Here is an 18,193-nt window from a genome sequence, read left to right as displayed (position 1 = left end):
TTGTTAAATCTCATGTGTGACACTTCCTTGTGTTCCAGGACATGCCATGGAAGATGCGGCGCTTTGCCAAATTGGATATGTCTGCCAGGCTGGAGCTGCAGTCTGCACTGGATGCTGAGATCCGGGCCAAGCAGGCCATACAGGATGAGCTCAACAAAGTCAAAGCCTCCAACATCTCCACTGAGTGGTAAGAAGCAGGCTTTTTTTTTTTAGGCAAATGAGTAGACGAGTAAATGCCTTTCCTTGGGGCTCAGGCTGAGCTAAATAATCCAGAGATAAGTGGTTAGAGCCCCTTGCCTGCGACAAGGATTCCCCAAACATTGCCAGGGTGGCTAAGTAGGTTATTAGTCTGCCAGGTGTTTTTATTGGCTACAGGCAAAACAATCTGTGCAGCTGCCTGCTAGCTGTGTTAAGAGAAAATGTTGCATCAACAGTGCTTGGTCCCCTGTGTACTTAAAGTGTACAGAGCAGCAGAAAGCCTGGTGGGTCACATTTCATAGACCCACCCATATTCTCCCCCATGTTGTTAAAAAGGTGGTAGAGGTAATCCAAGGCGATAAATGTTTTAAAAAAATTGGGCAATGTGCAAAACAAAAACCAAATATAATTGCAAATTAATAACCAATAAAGTAAAGCAACTTAGTAACTCTTTTTGTTGTCCAGTGCAGTTTCTTTCCTTATTTGTTTGGTTTAACTCAAATTTCAGTTTGTCCTATACAGAGTGATGAAGGACTGATTATTCACAACTGAATCTGATCTAGTCAAAGAGCTAAACATAATTAGCAATTTCTTCTTTTCTCTTTGTAAGTATAGTGTTGATGTTAGCATTAGTTAAACTAGTTTTTTTTAAATGTGGCAATTTCTGTTATTTTGTGCCTTCCATCTTCTAGCAAGCTGCAAGAAGCTGAGAAAAAGAACCAGGATATGCTGACAGAGATTGAGAAACTGAAGAAGGAGACAGAGGATCTCAGACTGGAAAAGGGTTTGTAAATGATTTCATGTGATGTACTTTCTGTAAGTGGTGTCTGTATATTTGCAACTCCACAACTGTTAAAGACTTGAAAAACAGCAATTTAATCAAGTCTAATTCAATTAAGAAAGTGCAGAAAAGAAACAGATTAGATTAAAACCATAAATCCCTGTGACTCTTGAAGACGAGCCAGGCAGGAATCACTCACAGCACTTTCATGATGATCATTTAATCCAGCGGCGATGAGCTTTAGATATCAAGATTCTGTTTTTCAAGATATCAACAGTCTGAGATATTAAAAAAACTAGAAATCTGGCTTAACCATGTATATCACTGACGTTAACTGCCTTAAGATATCAAACTGTGTTGTTTATTGCTGTTGTTGGGATTAGCCTGATACATCCGTGGTTTTGACCCATAAAATTAAACTAGGCGTTAAAATCAACTTAGTGCTATTCTAGTTTGGCAAGTTGTAAAGTGTAAATACTATTACAAGTAATTTGTCAATAAACAGAGCACACTATATGGTTATGTTTATGATATTATGCTTAATTATCACCATTTATACTTAAGAAGTTATAACATTTTGAATGGAGCTAAATTGTCTTAAAAACCCTATAAGTCCTCCTTAGAAGCAGATTTCCAATATGTTCTTCCTCAAATTCCTCAAATTCTTCCTGTTTTTCCTTGAATTCCACAACGAGCTACTTATTCATGGCTCAACTTCATGAGCTGAACGAAGGGATATAGTATATCAATACTGCTACTGTTTTCTAGGTGTAAAGCACCAAGATTCACAGAATTCGTTCTTGGCATTTTTGAATGCACCTACCTCTGCCATGGATCAATTTGATGTAAGTACTGTGTTCCTATTGATGCATCTAAGCATTTTTATACTATTTTTTTTTATTTTTTGAGTGACATCAATGTATTTCTTTAATATGTGGTTGTTAATTTATGCTGTGCTGCTAATTTGGCAGCACCTTCAGACTCTGCCCTTTGAGGCCTTTTGCGATAGCTAGCTTTCTTGTGATTGAACCGAAGGATGATTCATTTGGTAGAATAGCTAAGAAGGTTGGAACAAAGATTCATTCATTAAAAGATGTTCATATAATGTGATTCGCCAAAACCGGAAGTAGAACAATAATTGCAGGGTTTATCGAAGTAAAGGATGATAAAATTAAAGAAAGATGAAAGACAAACCTGAAGTATCCAGTGACCACTGAACCATCTACAACACACTTGTGCTGTTCACATAAGAATGTCGTTAAGCCCCATTCTATTTTATAAAGTTTTTTTAGGAATTTGCCCTAAATGTAATTCAACTCTTTAGTAAGAATCCCCATTACCTGTCAGGTTTACATGGTCTTCTTTTTTTTCTCATTGCTGCTTTTCATGGTCCATCAGGACACTTTTTCCTCCTCTTCATCTTCCTTAATTGAATTTTGGGATGATGTAAGTCTCACTGGTGCCAAACCAATGGATTACCTCCTGAAAACAGGTGGAAGCATTGGGTTTGTGAACTACCCTGTAGACACAGTCAATTTTAATACAGTATCCAGACACAACTCAGTTTCCCAGTTTCTGCTGTCGTTGTCTGGGTACAGCTGAGCTGGCCCGTCTGGTATTTCCACTGCAGTGTAGCTACATCACAGCTGCAGTATAATATTTCATACTCATCAAACAGTTCTGAGACGGTGTGTAATCTGGTCTTTTAGGAAGTTATTTGTAAAGTTTTTATTTTCCCCATATTTGGAGACCTGGCAGCCTAGTAAGAAAGCTATTAAATTTGGGACAAAGGTTGGGTATGTACATCAATACTTTTAAAATCTTGTAATTATTGTTTTTAACAATCAGTGTTTTTTTTTTGCTTGATGAACCATGACTATGCAAGCTGATCTCGCACAAGGACAGTTAGTCCAGTTAACTCCAAAAGGGACAGGCATCCTTCTAGTAATAATGTAGTTAACATTGAGGTGGAAAGGTAAAAAGGATGTCCTGGATAGACCGCTGGATCTCAATACCATTGTACTCTATATAATATATATTACAAAATAGATAGCATGTACTAATACATTTATTACAATTACTATATAGGCACCTTTAAGTCCACCTTGGACAGCTCAGCTTTGGAAAAAATCAACTGGGAATTGTAGGTCAGGCTCCTGATCATGAAAACAAGTTAACCATATCTTTTTGCTATTTAATTTATTCAGATATTAAATAATATATAAATTAATAAATAATTTTACACTAGTTTTATTTCTGTATAACATATATCAAGTTTTGGCTCTCTTAATAAAATTGACTGTCGTCTACTGATTACCTGCACCCCATCCAATGCCCTCTATACAGTTGAGCAGAGACAAAAGTGATGTCTTTTTCATTTTTCTTTTTAGTCTCTTGTAGTTTGTTGTTGTATTCTGTCAAAGACATAATATGAAGTCATATATTGCAGGTTTTTGTTTTCCCATTACAGGATATAAAGTAATTCTATAATGTATTTTTTTTTGTTCACACTATTGTCCTATATTTGTTATGGCTTCCTCTTAAACTCTCATATCATTTCATTAATTATTTAGCTAGTTGTGATTAAAGACTGGATGGATACCCCATGGGAAAAAAAAAGTTGAAATAATAAAAGAACCATTTTTCAGGCAATATTCATTTTTTGTAAATTTTCAGTTTACTTTTACAAAATACTGGGCTCCAGATTAGACTTTTGAATTATTTCTAAATATCCAGTGCCTTTCGTCTCCAGAACTACAGTCAAGAACAAAATTCCTAAAAATGTAAAGTGCCTCACTTCTACCCTGACATGCTTTGTAAGTAATTGAGTGCCTCTGTGGTTCTGCCACAGTGGCCCTCATTGAGACAGTGAAGACCAGAGCAGAAAATGACATGTTTGAGTCCTATGGTTTGAACTCAATTTACTCGATCTCTGGGAGGAATGTGATATAAAACCCTCTTGCCTGCTATTATTTTTCCGTTAATGTTACAATATTTTAAATCCGTTTAATAGCACTTGTTCACAGAAGAAACTAAAAAGAATCAAGAAAATTAGTGAGAAATGTGTAGCAATCTCACCATACCAGAACTAGAGGTGCACTGCTCTTTTTGGAGAGATTTTTTTTTCAAGACTGTTTAACACTTTTCTCCCTACCTCTTTGTCTTTCTCTTTGTTTAAGCGTTCTCCTGCCTGCATCCCAGCTAGCAAAGGCAGACGTGTAAGCTGCTGTTTTGTTTTTGTGTGTCACCTGTCTTCATCCCTTACTATCTCCATTGACCTTGTCTGCTGTGCCTTTGGTGTTTGATGCACGTCCGCTTATTTGCTTGTGCTTCATGGATCAAAACATCAATGCTGATTTTGATTAGGGATATTTTTTTGTCCTTCTAAAAATATTGAGAATGTTTAAGGAATCTATTATAATGGGGTGACAGGTATATCTAACGAAAATGTACAGTGTTCTAAGAACTACCTACCTACTCTTAGTTCAATAATATAAAAATGTAGTAGGGCTTGTTTTTATGGCAAGCACTAAAAAAATGTAAGGATTCTATTATTAGGATTATTATTATTTGTACGAGTGTGTAATTGAAGTATATGGAGAACAGACAATAATCACAATATTCAATTTATTATCTAAATTAGCTTTTATTGATTCATCTATCTTAATTACGTATTGAAATGCATATTTATAGACATCTGTGCTCTTTAAAGGTTGCTACATAGTATGTACAAATTTAACAATGCATATGAATATGATAAAATTGTCTCAAAATTGTCTCAAAATCTGGTACAAGCATTATTGCATCTTAGACGAAGGTATGTTTTGTTGCTCAGGTACAACTGTGAATAGACACACTTTATATAGTTGGCTGTGTACCTTAATGCAGTGCATGCCGTACATCAATACAACATAATACATTTATGTAGTGTGGCGTAATTTCTGTTTCATTTTTGGTTTGCACCCCATTTCCTCTTTAAGAACTTTGAGGTGCAGAACTGCAGGGGTGAGTTAACAACCTGGTTCTCAGACAAGAGCCTCATAAAATGTATACAGATACAAATAGTTGTTAGTTTACCAGCTAATCTGCCAGTTTCTTTCTGATGTCCATGCTTCTAATTTTAATAACCACTGTATGCTTAGTGGTTTGCAGTGAACCAGAGCCTAACCTGGCAAGCATGGGATATAAATATGGACTACACTCTGGATAGTATGTGGCATAGAGGTGCCAATTAATCTGGACAGCATGTCTTTGAACTCAGATGTCGTTTTTAAAAATGTGTTAGTGGTGTTATAAAATTGCATGTGTTAAAAAGGTCTACCTTCTAAATAAGGCTATGAATTTTGGCACAGAAGTGGTCTGTTTAAAGTATTTTTGATATAGCACTTTAAAATCATATATTCAACTATTTCTCATATGATGCTGTGAAACTTGTAACATGTTAACATTTTTTAAATGACACTATCCTGTCAAACCTTGTCTAGAATTCTGTGGCATTAATACATACTCTATTCATGAAAATCTTGCAGAGGTAAATTTTTATTCAGATTTTGAAGACAATTGTGTATTTTGATTACCTAGCGTGTAGTGTGGGAAATTATAAAACTAAAACAGAAAACAAAAAAAGATCATTAAAAGCTAGTTATAAATTGCAGAGAATCTTGCAGACTGCATCAATCCTGCTGAGGTTAAAAGTCTGTTGAATGAACATTAAAATGTGGCATATAGTACTAGTGCTGTTAAGCATAGTTTCAAATAAAACTATTAATACTGTTAAAAATGCATTACTGCATTGTTACTAAAATGAAGAGTCTTTGTATTCTTCATAAGTTGTAGAACTTTTTGATATTTAATCAAATATAAATTCACACATTTCAACTTAAAAATAGTGTAATTGTAATTACATAAAGTAATATAGTAGTTTATATAGTAGTATTCATAATTTCAATGCAACCTGTTAGTCAAAAACAGTATAAGACAGAATTTATGGGCATGAATATAGTGTAAAGTAATTTTCAAAATGCAAAATTGTTTGTACCCTGCTAGTCTCTGAAATGTGTGTCAGATTCACAAAACAAATCCTGGGAGTTCATTACAGCTTTTGTTGTATGTGCAGTCAATGACTATAACTGCCTGTAAAGTCATTTAATGTAGAGTTAGGCACTAACTTGAAATTCCAGTCATACTCAGTCTTAGATTGCAATGCTTATGTCTTTCACTTTCTAGTATTCTTCTGTGCAGACTCAAAAAGTTAAAAATTTATATTTCTATCTGCACTTAATGTATAGAATTATTGATGTTTGTTTCACTACTTTCTTGTAGTGTTTAAAAGAATAGAAAGTTTCAGAAAACTCATAAACATATTTAAGCCAAATGATCACCATAGTGAAATAATAAATGAAGTCAGCAAAATAATCTACAAAGTATAGCCTTATATTTCACTAAGTATTACAGCTGTTTATAGGACTAGTATATTTTTCTTTTCATGGCAAGTTTTTAAACTTAACAAATTTGGATACAGCTTGATTTGGTTCAGTTGTATCTCTAGAACGCTTCTGACTCTCTGATATCATTCGCTGCTTTCATCAGAAGGCTTTTCTCCAAGGCTTGGTACAACTGAAGTGCCTGGAGTTGAGATTTGACAAGAAACTTTAGGTGATGTCAACAGGCAGCAGCCTCAAAGACAAGTCTGCTACCTTGCTGTGATTTTCTATATTATAAACTCATTACTTAAGAATGTACATCATCTTTTCATTAGCATGTAGAGATGTATAAGGAGTTCTGTGTTTTCGGTGTTTCCAATGACATTTGTACATCTTTTTTCTGTTGAAATTAATTTTGTTGGATGTTTCATTTAAAATAAATGTGCAATCTTATATCAATTTGCAGTAAACTGCAAATGCAAGTTCAAAAGGCTCTGTGGGGTTAGTGATCATTATTACCTCTCAAGCAGGAATGAAATGAGGCAAAACAAGCATTAGTGATGTTACATGAAAATTAGATCACCTTGGTTTGAGAATTAGCAAGGTTTCAGTGTATTTAACTAAGCAGCAGAGTATGCCAAAGGTAAATTTAAAGGGACATCATGAGACAAAAATTAAATACTGAAAACACAGAACACTCTGTGTAAGGCTAGATATTTTAGAATCCTGGTACTCAACCTCTCACTTTAGCAGCAAGGTTAGCTCTTTTGAGTGATTCATTTTGCTCTGCTCTCCCAGATTGACTCCATTGAGAACTTCAATGTTTCCAACACGCCATCACGAGATGATGAACCCAAGTCCCACCTTCACTCAAGATCCCGGTCCCCTTCCACTGCCAGCGATATGGAGTCCATCGAGGTACAGGGATAGTGCTGTTTCTCTGTATTGAGCAATTGCAAGATAGGGTTTAAATAAAAACAATGTCCAGGTACCAGATTGTAAAAAAATAACAAAAGTTTCTCTTGTTTGTGTGTTTGTATACTGTTTAGCATTTTCTCATGTGTTTCTTATTAATGTTTTGTTCCAGATGATTGATCACCCTCCACGTATTGTACAGACTCCAACAATGCGATCAGCATACAGCGGATCTGGCCTTATACCACCCAAGGTAACAGTGTTTTTCTTTCAGGAAAGACTTGGGAAAGAGGGAAAGAATTCCAGCAATGGATGAATGGAGACGGGCAACTTTGATTAAAACAAAAAAAATCATGTGTGCTCTTCTGACTGATCAAAACATTATGTGCGCAGAGATTTAATGTCACAGTTTCTGATGATACTCTTGATGATTTCTGATGATAATAATTATCAATTTCTTTTGTAGCCCAAAGCTCATCAGTTCGTAGTGAAGTCCTTCAACACTCCAACCAAATGCAACCAGTGCACCTCTCTGATGGTGGGACTGATACGCCAAGGCTGTACCTGTGAAGGTAATGTCTTGAAATATGATTCTTTCAGATAGGTTACAGCCTCCAGATTTGTGTTGATAATAGTGGGCAATCATAGTTTGTATTAGCCAGATGTGACCTAGACTCCCCAAGCAATTGTTCTGCTGGAATTGGTTGGGTTTGATGACAGTCATAGTTTCCTCCATTTGTTGTGCAACCACTGTGATTGTCTAGATGCCTGTGAGCCTGAAGTTTTTTTTACTGGTAGTGGTGTCAATCTGCCATTCCTCATGTAACAGTGCTGTGTTAAAGATGCATTTTTTAGGGGGGGTGTTTATTTTGTCTTCAGCTTTCCTGAGGTGATTTTAGGGTTGTAATGGCAATTGGATGTTTCAAACATAAATAATATTTTTGTTTTGCACTTTTCACAGTACATGCCCCAAAGCACTTCATAATGAAAAACATATAAACAATTAAATTGAGATAAGATCACTTTATTGGCCATATACAATTTCTTGTATTAGGAATTTGTGTTTTAGCATACCTCAACTTGCTCTCTATCCAATTTATCTTTGGGTAGTCAAAGAAGTCAACAATCTGTATATCTCAAACTGAGAAATAAATTACCAGACTATTGATGATTTTATTGAATGGACATTCATTTTTCTTTCTATTCTAAATGTTTCAGCCAGAGAATGCCAATAATTGCTAAACAGTAATGAACATTACTGCACAAATTCATTTTTCTTCTCTTTTTTTACATTAAGTTTGCAACTTCTCGTGTCATGTGACCTGTGCGGATAAAGCACCAGCAGTGTGTCCAATCCCCCCCGACCAGACCAAGGGACCTCTGGGAATAGATCCGCAGAAGGGAATTGGAACAGCTTATGAGGGACATGTCAGGGTAAAGAATAAAAGTATAGGAACAATTAAAGTAAATAAGTTGCAAAGTAAGGGAATAATATTTGAAGAAAAAATCAATTTTCAAAATACTGCGTTACTGTTTCATTCAGGTTTTTACCTAAAGGTGTATACAACATGGTATTGAAGTCTATTGATATTTATTAATTGCATAATAATTGATAGAAATAACATAAGAAAAGTTACGAATAAGAGGAGGTAAACTGGACGATCAAGGTTCTATGGTTGGTTGTCGATAATTAATCTGAAGTTATCTTGTTCCAGATTCTAACAACCCTTTGTACCTTTGAAGACTTTGGTTTGCTTCTTCAAGATTAAAAAGATTAATTTCTTTGTCTGTGTTATAGGACATTCCTTTAGGCCCAGGCGCACATGTCTGTTCACAATTCTCTGAAACTGAACAGCATAGTGAACCCCAGCAGCAATGTTTGTTTGTGCAGTGTAGTGACAAAAGTTCTGCATACAATCTTTTTAGTAGTGCATTGTACAATTTTAATACAATATTTCTTGATTTAAATTCTAAGCTTTTAAATATACTTTTTATGAACATCCTTGTTTTCTTCAGTACAATTTATAGAGTACTATCAGGCCCTTGAGATTTATCTTGAGTGCTTCTAATACCTGTAACACATCTGCCTCGTCATTTCTAATTTGCCTGTTCTGAATTGTGTTAATGGAGTCACCCTTGGTGAACACCTGCATGAAACATTTATTTAATGTGTTATCCTTTTCGCTTTCATTATTGTTTCTCAGTACTATCTCTGAAGCTTTTTGCAAAACCTTTGCTGGTCTTTTGCTCTTGTATTCCTGAGAAAACCTAAATTAGTCATTTGATACCTCTCTGAGATTTTGCTTTCTGTCTTTCTCTTTTATTATCTGCTTTTATTGTGCTTAATTTTTTATGAATCAGTTACGAGCCTCAAGCAGTATATTTTTAAAATGTTGCCATCCACCGCTTGCTAATTCCATATCATTCCTTTTTCATTGTACGTCTCTTACCCTGCTTCACAGTCTGCTCGCCTAAAATTGCAACCCTTAGGTTTAAATTCTACCAGTACAGTTTCAAAGTATACTTCAAAGCGTATGCTCATCATAGTTCCACATTTCTCTCTCACCTATGTTTTTCTTGTTTCTTCTTGATTATTCAGAAAAGACTGTATCATAACAGACATTCCCTCTTGTAGATGCTCTGCCAAACTAAGTAAGAAAGCAGTCATTAGAAGTGTATAGAAGTTAGAAGTTTCAGTTACTAACATCGCTAGAGATTTTTTTCAATGTTTGTGAGGAAACCTTCCATTGAAAACAACCATGAAAAGTATATCAGGCACAAACTTTAAGGAGAAATTAATATATATTTGTTAGACCTAACTACAGACTAACAGAAACTCCTATTTACAAATTATTTTTTATTAATTATTAATTATTTTATAGACAGGCATTAAACTTAAATACTGTACATCTTTCTTCAAATTCTTCAAATACAATAAAAATAGCTTTGCCCCTAAATGTATTTACAGTCTCTTCAGTTCTCCGAAAGACCTGTTGTTTTCATCAAAGAGTGTGCCAAATTGCTGGTGCAATCATGGATTGGACACTTGGCAAATCAATTTTAAATATAGAGGAAATTTGAACATAACACTATGCAGGTGATTTTCAACTACGGGAATCTACCGTGTGTATGAAAGTGAACGGGTTCTTTCATCTAGATTTTTCTATGACCTCATTAAATCAATACAAGAAAAAGCAATACAAATGCAAGACTTAGAGTTATGTCAAGCTTTACAATCTTTAATAAAAAAAAGCAGTGAAGGTGAGAAAATAACCTCAATTGCAGTCTTTCTAATATTATGGAAATTATTTTCTCTTCAGAGTATTACAAGAGATCCAAATTTAACATCCAGTGTTATGTTTTCTTTTTTTATTTACCCTCCTCTTGGCTGGACCAGGTTAATGAGACCAAATGGTATTTTAGTTGGAAGAAAGTTGAGTTTTACTGCAGGTACCTCAGACATCAAAAGCAATATCTCTCCAAATTTAACAATTAAAAATTAAACACAGTATTTCAACCAATAAGGGTCTGCAATCGGGAAAAAGTGTTTTGTTTGGCAAAATATGATAATCAATTCAATGTAATAAATAGGAGTTTTGTTATTTGTATAATGTGTTACTCTTTGTCTTTTTTAAGGTGCCTAAACCTGCTGGGGTGAAGAAGGGCTGGCAGAGGGCTCTTGCTGTGGTGTGCGACTTCAAGCTCTTCCTGTATGACATAGCTGAAGGGAAGGCATCCCAGCCCAGTATAGTGGTGAGCCAGGTCATAGACATGAGGTGAGATGTGTCTGAAGCTAACACCTTTCATTTATATAGTGCTTTTCACTCCGTGTGTTCTCAGAGCACTTCAGAGGAAATAATAATCACTTAATCCCACACTGAAATGAGGAATGAGAGAACATACTCTCCATCACGTCACTCACAGTGCCACTGTGATTTTTCTCTGATATTCCTCACCCCAGTGCTAATGAGCCTAAGCCTTTGATGGAAATGAATTCTCACTTTTTGACTGTTTAATTTTTCAAATGGTAAAGAGGAAATTGTATTTTAAAAATCTACTATTTGAGAGGAACAGACTCGTTTTGAACTAAGGCAAGTCAGTTAGTTCTTCATTAGATCTGTAGATCTTCCACTGCACGTTCCTGACCACTTTATTTTCTACTGAGTCTCTTTAACATACGCTATCTTCATAAAATGATCAGTAATTGTTACAAGTCTTTTGGATTTGATCGTGATGGGTTTTTGCTACCCAGTACCAGGATTGATCGTCTTAGTCTTGGAGTGTGTTTGGTCATTCCTAAATGTTCTTGTCAGTTTCCTGCCAGACTAGGCCTGGAATAAAAAAAGCTTAATTGTGGTGTGAGGGAATATACAGTGCCAAGAATGTTTGTGAACCCCCCAATATAATTATAGTAATTACAGTTTCTTGCCATATTAATCTTATTTAATTGAAACTGGTCTGGTCTTAACAAAAATGATTTACATGTCCTGTTTAAATGGTTTTTGAGATGCAATGGTGTATGAAAATCATTCACGATCACTATGAAATAGATAAACCTCTACATTATATAGCTGATGGAGAAAATGATAATGATAATGAACTGAAATACTTGGTTAAAGTATAAATTGAAGTGAAATAAGTCATAGCTATTCAAGGAGGTTCCACATGTTACTGAATCGAAGGCTTTGCATGCGTATTCACATGAGGGTAGTTAACTTTGGAATCTTTGGATCACTTTGTTAATGAGTCCAAATATATTTTTGGTCTATAAGTTATATGTTTTATCACATATTCTTCATCTTTTATTAAGACACATATATTTTAGGCCAAATTTAGTTCTAGGCCTAAAATATTCAGAAACACAGACCAGCCTAGGGGAAGGTTCACAGACTTTTTCTCAGTACTGTATTGTGCTTGACCTTCTGCCTTGTGGGAGAGTGGTTCTTTTGTTTAATTAAATTGGTGCATGGTTTTGTGTTGAAAGCTTTCAAGCCTTTGATTTGTTTCTCTCTTAGGGACGAAGAATTCTCTGTCAGTTCAGTTTTAGCTTCAGACGTCATTCACGCCAACAGGAAGGACATTCCGTGCATTTTCAGGGTAAGTGCTCCAGCTGTCTTTCTCCACAGGAGTGCTAACGCAGTTACTAAAGACAGGTGTCAGGAAAATAAAGCAAGAGGTGAAAAAGCACATTCAAAGGTAATATGCAGTTTTGCCTGCAATCCTTACACAATTTTCCATGTTTGATGAAATGCTGTCATTAACCATTCATTGTTTCCCTATTGTTTAATCCATTTCATATAATGGTGGCTCTATGTTTGTTCCCAACATAACCCTGCAGGCATCCTGTAACAAAAGTGTTGACGTCAATCTGTATTTCTGTCAGCTATTTGGAATTCATATGATTTGCCACCAGTGTTTCAAATGGGGATAAAACAATGCTGATGTTCCCAGGTATAAAAGCTTGCAACACAGTTTAGAATACACAGACAAACTACCTTTTGTCATGTTTATTGTTTATTGTTTTGCAGCTCTTGAGCACTTACATTTAGTGCCTTCTGCATGCACATGTTAGCGGATAATGTCATTTGTAAAAGTAAAGGTAGTCAAGTAGAAATTAGTTCACTCAAAGTCCTGCATAGAGCACAGGGTGTGTCCTGTAGTCTTAATAGTTTGCTGTTCAAAAATGTGTTCAATGCCAACTTACACTGGTAATCCCCATAGAGTGCCTTGTAATTATTTCAGGCTGGGTAGGTTCCAAGTCAAATACGATTTTCTTGGTTTTCCACACAACAGTGACTCCTAGTGGCTAACTGGGCTTCTGCAAACTTTAAGCTTATCCAGCAAGAATTGTTCAGTTGTCTGTCTGACATCCTAACTCTGATGATGGCACTGTGACATGTGCATCCATGAGAGTTATAGCAGTAAGCCAAGTTGATTGAGAATTTCTCATTCAAAAGATTGGGTTTTCTTAAAAGAAATACAATTGAAGATAGCAGAGAGCTTCCATTTTTTTGGTAACTGTTATTAAAGAGAACTGTAGAGCAAACTGACCTTTAGCAGTTTTAGATTTACTTTGGATTTGAATGTACTGCCTATTTACATTGATTCCAAACTGCTGATGTTTTAAGGTTACGGCATCACAGCTGTCTGCTTCCAGTAACAAGTGCTCTATCCTCATCCTGGCTGACAATGACCAAGAGAAGAATAAGTGGGTGGGATTGCTGAATGAGCTGCACCGCATCTTGAAGAAAAACAAGCTCAAGGACAGATTTGTCTATGTTCCCAAAGAGGCCTATGACAGCACACTGCCTCTCATCAAAACAACACAGTCTGCCTCCATCATAGGTATGCTGGCTTTTCTTGGAAACCTGCACAACTAGAACCGAACTCTATTTTTTCACTTATGAAAAGAGTGCTCATATTATAATGGATAATCAGTCCTTGATACAAACCCTATTTCAAATGTTATCACTGAAATATATTTTACCATTCTGTGATCGAAACTAAAACTTTGAAGTCATTGAAAAGTTTGAAAGACTAACAGAATATAACAGTCTTTGAACACCGCAAATAGAAAGTAATGCATACTTTTGCTTTTTCCTTTCTGACTTGCTAAACACAATTTTTCTCCTTTCTCTTTCAGATCATGAACGGATAGCACTGGGGAATGAAGAGGGGCTGTATGTAGTGCATGTCACCAAAGATGGTATGTTAAATTCAGATAAACTCGCATTTAAAAAAGCAAATCTGTCTACTGGAAGGAGAGTTTCAAAGCATTAAGCCCCTTTTGCTTAATTTGCTTAATTAGAAAGTCAACCAAAATCATTAAGACAATGAGAACACTTTAATTCACTGTACAAAGAATTAATATTGACTAGGTTTCCACTTGAAAAATAGCACACAGTCTGCTGTCCAACAGCTGAACACAAGAATGGTGGGGGTCCAACATCCCAAAATCAGTTGAAAATACTACTTTGTGACCTCCGCTTTTAATATGTTTTATACTTTGGAAGGTGTAGAGTTTTGAAAATGGCGGTGAATAGACAAGTGTAGCCTTTACCCAATGGAATGTTTTTATTCATCAATTAGTTACTGAAAAGCCACAGGTGAGCAAAGAATGAATGACAGGAGTTTCCAGATGAGCAGCGTTGAGCGTTGAAACTATTTTCCGTCACCAGAGATCATCCGTGTGGGAGACAACAAGAAAGTACACCACATCGAGCTGATTCCTGGGGAGCAGCTGCTTGCCGTGATCTCTGGCCGTAACCGGCACGTGCGCCTTTTCCCCATGGCAGCATTGGATGGCCGGGAGACAGACTTCTATAAGTTGGCCGAGACCAAGGGCTGCCAGACTCTGGTCTCAGGGCAAGTACGGCATGGGGCAATGACATGCCTGTGTGTGGCCATGAAACGGCAAGTCATCTGCTATGAACTGAACAAGAGCAAGATGCGCCACAAAAAGATCCGAGAGATCCAGGTGCCGGGGACTGTGCAGTGGATGTTCCTGTACAGCGAGAGGCTGTGTGTTGGGTATCAGTCGGGCTTCATGAAGTACAGCCTCCATGGGGAAACCAGCCCTGTCAGCTTGCTGCATCCCGAGGACCATACGCTAGCCTTCATTGCACAACAGGGCATGGATGCCATATGTGCGGTGGAGATCTCCAGCAAAGAGTACCTGCTCTGTTTCAGCAGCATTGGGGTCTATGTGGACTGTCAGGGTCGCAGGTCACGGCAACAGGAGCTCATGTGGCCGGCCATCCCCAGCTCTTGTTGTGAGTTTGCTTTAACCCTTATCTCTGCCTTCTTAAATGGCTTCTACACAGAGAAAGTGTATATGTTTGTCCTGTTTATTTGCAGGGGATACACTCCTGCACTGTCCGCGGATAACAAAAAAATGCGCTTATTAGGAGAAGGCTGTCCTGTAGCATATACACTGTACATACCATACAAATCTGCAAAAATATGCAAAATAATAAAACAACATGACAAGAATAAAGTACTGCACAGTTTTCTATTATGAAAAGGAACATATATATATATCATATATATGTTATATACGTTCATTTATAACGTATATCTCATACCTTTTCAGTTATAGAGTATAGCACTCTATAAGAAGATGCAATGCAGTGAATAATGTGGAGGAAAACACATGCTCAGTTTTGGAATCGAGCCCTGTAGACAGTCCAAGAAGTATCAGGCCTCTGAGAATGTTCCTAAAGCTTCTAGGATGCCTCTCGCCATGCTGGGCCTGATATCGCAATCACGCAAAAGTGCAGATAAGGAGGGAGGGGTTATACAGTTTCTGTAGTTTGTCCACAATAAATGGACCATAATCCATCATCACAATTCTGAGAGATGTCGGAGGGAATTACTTATTTTCTAAAGAATTACTTTAAAGTTCCACATCTAAAGTAATGTCTTCATGGCTTTCATCTGTTCCTCAGATGAAATGTTTCATTGCACGTTTCTGTAGATTGGAGCATGCTGCTAAAATACACTTACAAAAGTGCTTTACATGTTTATTTACAAAGTGCTTTACATGGTTAGGGAAGAATAATACATACAATAAACATATCTTCAGGCTTTATTTGTTAGTGATATGCTTTTTAATGGAGTTTTAATTTTGTTACATAAATAGAATAAACTTCATAAAAACTAAAGACTGGTGGACTAAATTGAATCCACAGATTTTAATATTTAATATGAATGTGTTATCTCTCCATTTGCGTTGACTGTTTCCCTGTATTCTAAAATATTGCCTTTGCAAAACATTTTGTTCAGTTGTGCCTTGTGGTTTTCAATGGTTTATAAACTTGCAAAAGCTTTGTTTCAAGAGCTGCTTAAGTCTCAAAAGTTGACTGTTGATGTCAGCAGAGTGCTGAAGGACTGAACTGCGGGCCAGTCACAGAGTAAATCAAATTACTGCTGACAAAGCAACTGACAAAGAATATATATTGCAAATGTAACACAAGGTCACTTTACATTGACCTTTCTCAGTTGACATTTTGTTCCAGACCTCAAAATTGAATCAGTAGCCACTTAAAAAAACTGTCAGGATGAGATTCTCAGACTTGCATTATGGACAATCAATGGAGAACAAGTGGCCTCCTCTGATTGTAATCTTTAGTGTGCTATAATCCCAGAATCTGCACTAGTTGAGTTAACCTGTTTGTGTTGATTGTTTCTGTCTTAATCCTTTTAGGTTATAATGCACCATACCTTTCAGTATACAGCGAAAATGCAGTGGATGTGTTTGATGTGAACACAATGGAGTGGATTCAGACAATTCCTTTGAAAAAGGTAACCTGATGCAACTAGAAATTGCAGGAGAACCAAATTATCTCCTGTTTTATGACTGCCAAAATCTTAACCCCTTATCTCGTCCCTAGGTGCGGCCTTTAAATACTGAGGGATCACTTAATCTTCTAGGCCTGGAAACAGTTCGGTTAATTTATTTCAAGAACAAGATGGCAGGTAAGAAGTAACTTTTAAACAGAGGGTCAGGCCAGGCAACAGGGATAAAGTGTTTCTTCTTCTCAATTCTATTTCATTAATAAACACAACAGTTAAAGGAATTTCACAGTATATTGAACATTCTGTACTGTTTAAAGGTCAGAAGTTCTTTAAAATCTTAATTATTAATGTCAAATGAACCTTTACGCAGCATAAAAATTATACAGTCAGTTACACAATCAATCAAACCTCTAGATCAAGAAACAGCAAATAGGATGTAGAAGACTTTACAGTACTCAATAAACATGCAGGAGTTAAATATTTTCTACTCAACATAAGAATAATATCCATGCTTCTTATAAACAAGTCATAAGAACGTAGTATCTTGTACATTCACTATATATTAATTCTTTTAATACTCAATCCCAATCTTAAAATGTAAACCAGCACCCTTGGTAATCGGTGCATGTCAACAGTGAAACTAAGTGAGAAAAAGCTAAATTGGAGACCCCTCAGAAATGTAAAAGTCTTTTAAGTATTTTAAGTCAACTACTCATCATTTAATTTCAGTTGTACATGTATTGATTTACAGTACACATGAACTGCTGTTTGAAAACCATTCTAAAACATTATGTGAAATACAGTATATAAATTCCACTGTAAAAATGAAGCAACAATTCATCGACAATATCCTTTGTAAAGAAAAGATCTTTTCGAACAATCTTCCTTTCGAATGTTAATGTTCTGACAATAAAAAAGACTTGCACTTTGATTCCCTCAGGAAGAAAACTTTAAAACATGGTGATTTGGCTGTTCTCCCATTCACAATATTGCTGTGCTTCAGGGATATTAGCAATACTAAGAATAAACACAAGTTTTGGTTTTTATTATTTTGTTGTTTTTCCACAACTTCCATTCCATTCCCATGAGCACAAAGTCTAGTAAAATATATCTGGCAAACTGAGTGATATGGACTTAAGCTTAATGTTTTTTAATGTATTCAGTACAGGATAAAGAAAATAGCAGTATGTTATTTAAAGAGCAAATCATCACAATTCTCACAGCTGTTTAAGTCATGTGCCTATGTCTTTTCTTTGCTTCCACATGGTTCATTTACATTTGCAAGCCTACTTCACTTACTTTCAAGATGATTGTATTAGAATAGCGGGGATATATCCTCAAGGCATCTGTCTATCTGATGTCAATCAAAGCCTAACCTTGAAACATTAAACGGGGAAGCTATTGAGAGCAGCTTGAGAACAGATGTGAGATACATCTGAGAGGCAGAGCAACACATGTTCCTAACATTTATCAGAAGGCCTCTAACTCACTCTTCACAGCAAGTATAAAATCATATTTCCAAACTCAGCTTGCCCCTTTTTTGGGAACATTTTGTAAGCATTTTGGTTTCACGAACTCT

The 18,193-nt window shown here is 36.1% G+C and overlaps 1 protein-coding gene across 5 annotated transcripts in view; it reads left to right on the top strand.

Moving 5' to 3' along the window:
* The window catches only part of LOC148839379 (serine/threonine-protein kinase MRCK alpha-like), a 180,921-nt gene that overhangs the window by 140,897 nt on the left and 21,831 nt on the right, over positions 1–18,193 (top strand). For 4 of the 5 annotated variants that reach the window (XM_088934544.1, XM_088934535.1, XM_088934525.1 and 1 more), the window contains exons 19-33: positions 39–187; positions 891–982; positions 1,748–1,824; positions 4,159–4,197; positions 7,201–7,320; positions 7,490–7,570; positions 7,784–7,889; positions 8,615–8,751; positions 10,954–11,093; positions 12,333–12,414; positions 13,446–13,662; positions 13,961–14,023; positions 14,496–15,089; positions 16,523–16,620; positions 16,710–16,794. In XM_088934544.1, the coding sequence (XP_088790670.1) occupies positions 39–187; positions 891–982; positions 1,748–1,824; positions 4,159–4,197; positions 7,201–7,320; positions 7,490–7,570; positions 7,784–7,889; positions 8,615–8,751; positions 10,954–11,093; positions 12,333–12,414; positions 13,446–13,662; positions 13,961–14,023; positions 14,496–15,089; positions 16,523–16,620; positions 16,710–16,794 (2,080 nt within the window). The remainder of the gene's footprint in view (positions 1–38; positions 188–890; positions 983–1,747; positions 1,825–4,158; positions 4,198–7,200; positions 7,321–7,489; positions 7,571–7,783; positions 7,890–8,614; positions 8,752–10,953; positions 11,094–12,332; positions 12,415–13,445; positions 13,663–13,960; positions 14,024–14,495; positions 15,090–16,522; positions 16,621–16,709; positions 16,795–18,193) is intronic. The other variant, XM_088934516.1, reaches the window with a different exon arrangement.

Source organism: Atractosteus spatula, chromosome 2, assembly GCF_055471065.1.
Source record: "Atractosteus spatula isolate fAtrSpa1 chromosome 2, fAtrSpa1.hap1, whole genome shotgun sequence".
NCBI lineage: Eukaryota > Metazoa > Chordata > Actinopteri > Semionotiformes > Lepisosteidae > Atractosteus > Atractosteus spatula.
This window is presented reverse-complemented; position numbering and strand designations above follow the sequence as displayed.